General features: G+C 55.6%; 1 protein-coding gene across 1 annotated transcript in view; it reads left to right on the forward strand.

Moving 5' to 3' along the window:
* The first annotated feature begins 822 nt into the window (after positions 1–822).
* HOOK2 (hook microtubule tethering protein 2) overlaps positions 823–8,112 on the forward strand; it is a 12,529-nt gene continuing 5,239 nt past the window's right edge. Inside the window, exons 1-11 of the mRNA XM_031659056.1 lie at positions 823–1,042; positions 1,524–1,609; positions 1,680–1,752; positions 3,368–3,418; positions 3,500–3,632; positions 3,733–3,800; positions 4,164–4,226; positions 4,928–5,008; positions 5,086–5,246; positions 5,336–5,476; positions 6,619–6,836. Coding sequence (XP_031514916.1) covers positions 998–1,042; positions 1,524–1,609; positions 1,680–1,752; positions 3,368–3,418; positions 3,500–3,632; positions 3,733–3,800; positions 4,164–4,226; positions 4,928–5,008; positions 5,086–5,246; positions 5,336–5,476; positions 6,619–6,836 — 1,120 coding nt within the window. The 5' untranslated portion in view covers positions 823–997. The remainder of the gene's footprint in view (positions 1,043–1,523; positions 1,610–1,679; positions 1,753–3,367; positions 3,419–3,499; positions 3,633–3,732; positions 3,801–4,163; positions 4,227–4,927; positions 5,009–5,085; positions 5,247–5,335; positions 5,477–6,618; positions 6,837–8,112) is intronic.

Genomic DNA, 8,112 nt, shown 5'->3' on the forward strand with positions numbered 1-8,112 from the left:
TCCCACCTCAACCTTTGTAGAGCTAGGACGACAGAAACACGCCAACATGCCTGGGTAATTTTTTTTTTTTTTTTTTTGAGAAGGAGTCTTGCACTGTTGCCCCACTGGAGTGCAGTGGCACGATCTTGGCGGACTGCAACATCCGCCTCCTGGGTTCAAGCGATTCTCCTGCCTCAGCCTCCGGAGTAGCTGAGATTACAGGCATGCGCCACCACACCCAGTCAATTTTTGGTATTTTTAATAGAGACGGGGGTTTCACCACGTTGGCCAGGCTGGTCTCGAACTCCTGACCTCGTGATCCGCCCGCCTCTGCCTCCCAAAGTGCTGGGATTACAGGCGTGAACCACCGCTACCTGGCTAATTTTTAAATGTTTTGAAGAGAGGCTGGTCTCGAACTTCTGGCCAAACTAATTATCTCTCGTAGGCCTCCCAAAGTACTGGGATTACAGTCGACAGCCACGGCGTCTGGCCGGAAAACCCCTTTAGCATCCCCTCTCCGAGTCCATAGAAAATGCCAGGGCTCGCCCCGCCCAGCACAAAGGCTCCGATCATAAAGTGGTTAGACGCATTAATTTATTTAAGTTGCAGAGAAAATATGTGAATGCGCTTGCGTAACAGGGTGGAGCACCTCGTCTCAAAAGGATCTTGAGGACCTCCCACCCCAAAAAGGACCAGGGGGAGGAGGGAAGGTGGGACCACCCTCGGATGCACAAGGCTGTGCCAGGCTGACCCCTAGCGGCAGGGTGGGCGCCCGAACGCTGCCCGGATCCAAGATGGCGGGGCTGGAGGCAAGAGCGGGCGTTGGGAGGAGATTACGTTACCGAGGTGGAGCCTGGGCTTGGGGGCGGGGCGGGGCGGGGCCTGCGCCTAGGGGGCGGGGCGGGGCGGCGCTCTAGGCCGAGCGGGAGGTCGGGGCTGCGGGCGCTCGCTGGTGGCGGACCCGGAGGCGGCCGCGGCGCTGGGGCTCCGTGGCTTGGATTGAATCCTATCAGGAGCCATGAGCGTGGACAAGGCCGAGCTATGCGGGTCTCTGCTCACCTGGGTAGGTCGTGGGGCGGGGCTAGGGGAAGGTGAGCGCCCACTCCTCTTGCCCGGGATCCCTGGTCCTTGTGCGGTCAGTCCCTTGGTGCTGGGGCGGGGAGGTGCAGGGGTAGTCGGCTTGCTGGACCGTTGGACTCTGGCCCGAGCACCCGCCCCCGTCACGTGGCAAGTCTGAATAGAAAGGACAGGTGAGGCCCCGCCCCTCTGTGGCTGGTTCACGTGGGGCGAGGGCGCAGGTGAATTGGCCTGGTCACGTGGTGCCTGTGGGGCCCAGGTGACTCGTGATACCGCCCTGGCCTGGACGCGCAGGGTTTGTTGGGCAGAGGTGAAGTGAGGCCACGCCCCCTCTGGGCTCAGGTGAGCAGAAGCCACTCCCTTGCCCCACCATATGAGGTTCGCTGACTGGCAAAGTCTGCCAAAGGGGAGTGGTCCCGGTCTCCCAGGCCCTAACTCTCTCCATTGTCTTTTGCTTGACCCCTCAGTTACAGACGTTCCATGTTCCGTCTTCCTGTGCCAGCCCTCAGGACCTGAGCAGCGGCCTTGCCATAGCCTATGTGCTGAACCAGATGTGAGTGGAGCTGAGGGGGAGGATCCCAAAAGTGTCCCCCAGTCTTCTCATTCCACCTTCTCGCCCCCAGAGACCCCTCCTGGTTCAACGAGGCATGGCTCCAGGGCATCTCAGAAGATCCAGGTCCCAATTGGAAGCTGAAGGTGACAATTGGACTCCTGATTAGAGGACAGACTGGTGAAGAGATGACCAGGGATGGACCAGCTAGGCACATGTCCTGGGTGATGGGCAGGAAGAGGGACAGATGTCTGATGATCAACCATTTGTTCATCCATTCATCTATTGAGTACTCACCCTGTGCCAGGCCTGGGCATTCAGCAAGGAATAACACAGACAAAAACCTGCCCCACACAGCCATCATTCTAGTAACAAGCAACACATAAAACACAACCATAAAAATTAACTTCCAGGCTGGGCGCAGTGGCTCATGCCTGTAATCCCAACACTTTGAGAGGCTAAAGTAGGTGGATCACTTGGGGCCAAGAGTTTGAGACCAGCCTGGCCAGCACAGTGAAACCCTGTGTCTACTAAAAATACAAAAGTTAGCTGGCTGTGGTGGTGTGCACCTGTTATCCCAGTTACTTGGGAGGCTGAGACATGAGAATCACTTGAACCTGGGAGGTAGAGGTTGCAGTGAGCCGAGATCGAGCCATTGCACTCCAGCCTGGGCAACAGAGCGAGACTCTGTCTCAAGAAGAAATAAAAAAGAAAGAAAGAAAAAGAAAGAAAAAACTTTTGATGCCAATAGTTCTATGAAGACAAGAAAAAAGCAGGGCTTTGAGAAAGAGCAATGAGGGCATGGGTGGGTGATTACATCAGATGGGTTAATCTCCAAGTGAGATTTGGGGGAACGGTGTTCCAGGCACAGCGAATAGCAGATGCAAAGGCCCTGAGTTGGGGATAAACTTGGTGTGATGGAGGAATGGCAAAGAGGGCAGAACAGAGCAAGAGGGCAAGATTTGTAGGAGATGAGGTCATCAGGGGCCTGGCAGGCCATGGTGAGGGTGTGAATTCTATTTTTAAGTGCTGTGGAAAGTCAAGGCAGGGTTTTAGCAGAGCAAAGATGCAACCTGGCTTAGGCTTTATAAAGCTCCCCCTGGCTGCATGGAAAGAAATAAAATGTAGGCAGCAAAAGTGGAAGAGGAGAGGCAGCTGGTGCATTAATCCAGGTGAGAGGTGAGGATGGATGGGCAGGCTAAAGGATGGTGGGGCAGGTGGTGAGAAGTGACTGGGTTCTGGAGACATATGAAGAAAGACGGTCAGGCAGGCCGGGCACTGTGGCTCATGTCTGTATTCCCAGCACTTTTGGAGGCTGAGATGGGAGGACTGCTTGAACTCAGGAGCTTGAGAGCAGCCTGGGCTACATAGCAAAACCTCCTCTCTACAAATAAAAAGTAGTCAGGTGTGGTGGCATATGCCTGTAGTCCCAGCTACTAGGGAGGCAGAGATAGGAGGATTGCTTGACCCCAGGAGGTCGAGGCTGCAGTGAGCCAAGATTGCACTACTACACTGCAGCCTGGGTGACAGCGAGACCCTGTCTCAAAAAACTAAAGCAAAAAATAAATAAAAACGAAACAAAGATGATCAGGTAGACAAAAGGGGCAGACAGCCAAAGAGGTCACCCCTAGAGGAAGGCACATGCAGACAGAATAGGATGAGATGAGCAGGAAAGGAGAAGTGAGGTGGAGAAAGGATGGGATGTACAGATTTAGAGTCGGGGACCTCTGAACTTGTCCACAGCTCCTTGTTTCTCCCTAGGTCAGCAATCTGAAGATGGTCTTACGGAGCCTGGTAGAGTACTCCCAGGATGTGAGTAACTGTAAAGGGATTCAGGGGGTTGAGTTGGGAGAAGGGTGGACCCATGAGCCCCTGACACCCCCTTCTCCCCAGGTCCTGGCGCATCCTGTGTCAGAAGAGCACCTCCCAGATGTGAGCCTCATTGGAGAGTTCTCAGACCCAGCAGAGCTCGGCAAGCTGCTTCAGCTGGTGCTGGGCTGTGCCATCAGTTGCGAGAAAAAGCAGGGTATGGGGAGCTTAGGAGGTCCCCAGGGGCTGGCCTGAGGAAATCCTCCTTCCTCCCCACCTCACCCCTGGGTCTCAGCCTCCCCCACCTTGATCCCCAGAGCACATCCAGAGAATCATGACGCTGGAAGAATCGGTTCAGCATGTGGTGATGGAAGCCATCCAGGAGGTGGGTGGGGGCACTCAGGGTGCAATTGAAAAATGTCAGCAGAGGGGACATCGCTAGGGCAGAGGCAACTGGGCACAGACCCTGCCCTGGTAAGCTCTGGACTCTGCCTGGAACTCAGCTGGCCAGACATCTCTGTCTCATGTGTCTGCCAGCTCCTCCCAGCTCTAAGTCGCAATATAGCAGGCTCAAGGGATCTGGCTTCCCTCTGTGCTGGAGGCAGGAGGGCAACCTCTGGGCTGGGGTTATTGGGCAGAACTGGCCTTGACGACGGGAAGATGGAGAGGTTCTCAGTTGGGATAGTAGATGCTTTGAAGGCTGCCCTCAGATATCCAGTTCATTACAATGCCCCTTCCCACTCCCCAGCTCATGACCAAAGACAGTCCTGACTCCCTGTCACCAGAGACATATGGCAACTTTGATAGCCAGGTAAGAGATTTGGGGGAAAGGTGTTCTAGGCACAGGGATCAGCAAATCCAAAGGCCCGGGGTTGGGAATAAGTTTGCTGTGATTAACCTTGGGACTGAACCTTGTTAAAGTTCCAGACCCCATTACAGATGCTCAGGGCTCCCTAAGGGGGAGGGGCTTGTCCTTAAGCCTGTAAGCCACGCCCATCTCCCAGGGTGCTAGTCACTTCCTGTGCCAGGTCTCCAGTGTTCTGGAGTCCCTCTTCCTTCAGTCTCCAACCCCAGCCCTGTTTTCTTTTCTTTTTCTTTTTCTTTTTTTTTGAGATGGAGTCTCACTCTGTCACCCAGGCTGGAGTGCAGTGGCGCAATCTCGGCTCACTGCAACCCCCTCCTCCTGGGTTCAAGCGATTCTCCTGCCTCAGCCTCCCGAGCAGCCAGCACTACTGGTGCGCACCACCACACCCGGCTAATTTTTGTATTTTTAGTAGAGACGGGGTTCACCACGTTGGCCAGGCTGGTCTGAACTCCTGATCTCAGGTGACCCACCCGCCTCAGCCTCCCAAAGTGCTGGGATTACAGGCGTGAGCCACCGCACCTGGCACCAGCCCTCTTTTCAATCCTGAGGGTTTCTTGTTCCCCTCCACTGGCCTCTAGAGATCTCAGCATCCCTCCCCTCATCCTTCTCCTGAATTCCTGAGTTCCTCTTCCCCCTCATCTCCGCAGTCCCGCAGGTACTATTTCCTAAGTGAGGAGGCTGAGGAGGGGGATGAGTTACAGCAGCGCTGTCTGGACCTGGAGCGGCAGGTAGGGCCCGAGGTGGGGCAGGGACATTTGAATAGCCCCTCTCCAAGCCCCAGCTCATCTTCCTACCCTGCCCGCAGCTGATGCTCCTGTCAGAGGAGAAGCAGAGCCTGGCACAAGAGAATGCAGTGCTGCGGGAGCGGGTGGGCCGGCCTGAAGGCGAGGGTACCCCAGGTCTCACTGCCAAGAAGCTGCTGCTGCTGCAATCCCAGCTGGAGCAGTTGCAGGAGGAGAACTTCAGGTGCGGTCATCTGGGGACTGGGCCAGGCAAGCCAGGGGACGGGGGGAGGGCAGCTCCCTCATGTGCCCTTTCCTCACCACCACCCCCAGGTTGGAGAGTGGCAGAGAGGATGAGCGCCTGCGCTGTGCTGAGCTGGAGCGGGAGGTTGCGGAGCTGCAGCACCGGAACCAGGCGCTGACCAGCCTGGCCCAGGAGGCACAGGCCCTGAAGGATGAGATGGATGAGCTGCGGTGAGTGGTGGGTTCCTGGGTCCCCATCACAGGGGGCTGGGGGTAAACTTGTTGCCAGAGTTCCCCTCTGATGCCATGCAACTCTGTAATTTCTATATGCCCAGTGAACCCCCAATATGCCCCCTGGACTCCACGGTGCCACCCTGAGCCCTACAGAACGCCCAAGGCCACATTGCGCTATCCTGAACTCCACCATAACCCCTGGACCCCACACTGCCCCCTCTTATTCCACAGTATGCTTCCAAGACCCCATAGCATCCCTTTGGCCCCACAAAACACAAGAACCTCCCCCACAATGGTCTGCAGATCCCACTGCACATTTTGGACTTCATAATGCTCCTGGATCCCATGGTACCTTCTAGGACTTTGCAACCCCTTTTGACTCTACTGTGCCTTCTGTAACCACAAAGGGCTCCACTGGGCCCCTATAGCACCTCTGTAATGTAAAAGTACTAGTGCACCCCCCCCATTGCACTTCTTTTTTTTTTTTATTTTATTTTTTATTTTTTGAGACGGAGTCTCGCTGTGTCGCCCAGGCTGGAGTGCAGTGGCGCGATCTCGGCTCACTGCAAGCTCCGCCTTCCGGGTTCACGCCATTCTCCTGCCTCAGCCTCCCCAGTAGCTAGGACCACAGGCACACGCCACCATGCCTGGCTTTTTTGTATTTTTAGTAGAGACGGGGTTTCGCCCTGTTAGCCAGGATGGTCTCGATCTCCTGACCTTGTGATCCGCCCGCCTCGGTCTCCCAGAGTGCTGGGATTACAGGCGTGAGACACCGCGCCCGGCCCCCATTGCACTTCTAAGGACCCCACAGTGCTCTTGTCCCATAGCTCCCCCAATGACCCCAAGGTGTCCTTGGCAGATGCTCAGACCTCTCTAGGCCCCCCATCACTCCCCCTATAACCCCACAACCCTCTGTGTCCCCACAATTCCACCCCAGAGGATCCCTGATTATAACCCTGGGCTAACTATTGCACCAGGCCCGGGTTGACCCTTGACCCTCGACTTTCATGACCCCTTCACCTTGAACCCAAAAGCCTCAGGCTGAACAACACCCTCCTCTGCTCCAAGGGCCACTCCGCATCGCAGCTGAACCCTGATCAGAGCTCTCAGCCCTCCCCGCTCCCTCTCCACTCCCCTAGGCAGTCCTCGGAGCGTGCTGGGCAGCTGGAGGCCACGCTGAACAGTTGCCAGCGCCGCTTGGGAGAGCTGAGGGAGCTGCGGCGGCAGGTGCGGCAGCTGGAGGAACGCAATGCTGGTCACGCCGAGCGCACGCGGCAGCTGGAGGATGAGCTGCGCCGAGCTGGCTCCCTGCGCGCCCAGCTGGAGGCGCAGCGGCGGCAGGTGCTGCGGGGTCGGGGTTAGGGCCGGGGCCCCGCCCCTGGCATCGTGTCCCTTACCGTTGGCCCGCCCTCCCCTGAGTCCCTGCCTTACTTGCACTTAGGCCACGCCTTCCAGGCCTCTTCCCTCCACCCAGGCTGTTCCTCTGTCTGGGTTAGTAAGCCCAGCCCTTCCCTTAAGTACCGCTCCTCTAAATTCTTTGATGCCCGCCCCTTCACCTTGCTGCTTGATTTACTTGGGGCTACCTACCCATGTAACAAAACTCGTGGTAAATTGAAAATATCCTAAAATGCGTTTAAAGGCCAGGCCTAGTATCCCAGCGCTTTCGGAGACTGAACCGGATCACTTGAGGCTGGGATTTTGAGGTTGTAGTGAGCTGTGGCTGCATCACTGCATTCCAGCCTGAGTGACAAAAGGCGAGATCCTGCCTCAAACAAAAGAAAAAGACTGGGTGCGGTGACTCGCGCCTATAATCCCAGTGCTTTGGGAGGCCAAGGCGGGCACCCCATAACGCCTTCTGTAACCCCACATCACTTGAGGCAGGAGTTTGAGACCATCCTGGCCAACGTAGCAAAACCCTAAAATACTAAAAATACAAAAATTAGCCGGGCATGGTGGCGTGCGCCTGTAATTCCAGCTACCCAGGAAGCTGAGGCATCAGAATCGCTTGAACCTGGGAGGTGAAGTTGCAGTAGGCCAAGATCGCATTACTGCACTCCAGCCTGGTTGAGAGAGGGAGACTCTGTCTCAAAAGAAAAAAAGAAAAATATATTTAAAAAGAAAAAAAAAGAAAAAGAGGGCTGGGCGTGGTGACTCATGCCTATAATCCCAGCACTTTGGGAGGCTGAGATAGGAGATCGCTTGAGGCCAGCATTTCGAGAACAGTCTGGTCAACATAGTGAGATCCCATCTGTTTTTAAAAAATAATTTAAAAAATTTTTTTTTTTTTTTTTTTTTGTTGAGACAGAGTCTTGCTTTGTCGCCCAGCCTGGAGTGCAGTGGCCGGATCTCAGCTCACTGCAAGCTCCGCCTCCCGGGTTCACGCCATTCTCCTGCCTCAGCCTCCCGAGTAGCTGGGACTACAGGCGCCCGCCACCTCGCCCAGCTAGGTTTTTTTTGTATTTTTTTAGTAGAGATGGGGTTTCACCGTGTTAGCCAGGATGGTCTCGATCTCCTGACCTTGTGATCCGCCCGTCTCGGCCTCCCAAAGTGCTGGGATTACAGGCTTGAGCCACCGCGCCCGGCCTAGAAGACTTAATATTCTTAAGATGTTAATAACCACCTAAAGCTATCTG

Source organism: Papio anubis, chromosome 20, assembly GCF_008728515.1.
Source record: "Papio anubis isolate 15944 chromosome 20, Panubis1.0, whole genome shotgun sequence".
Taxonomy (NCBI): Eukaryota; Metazoa; Chordata; class Mammalia; order Primates; family Cercopithecidae; genus Papio; species Papio anubis.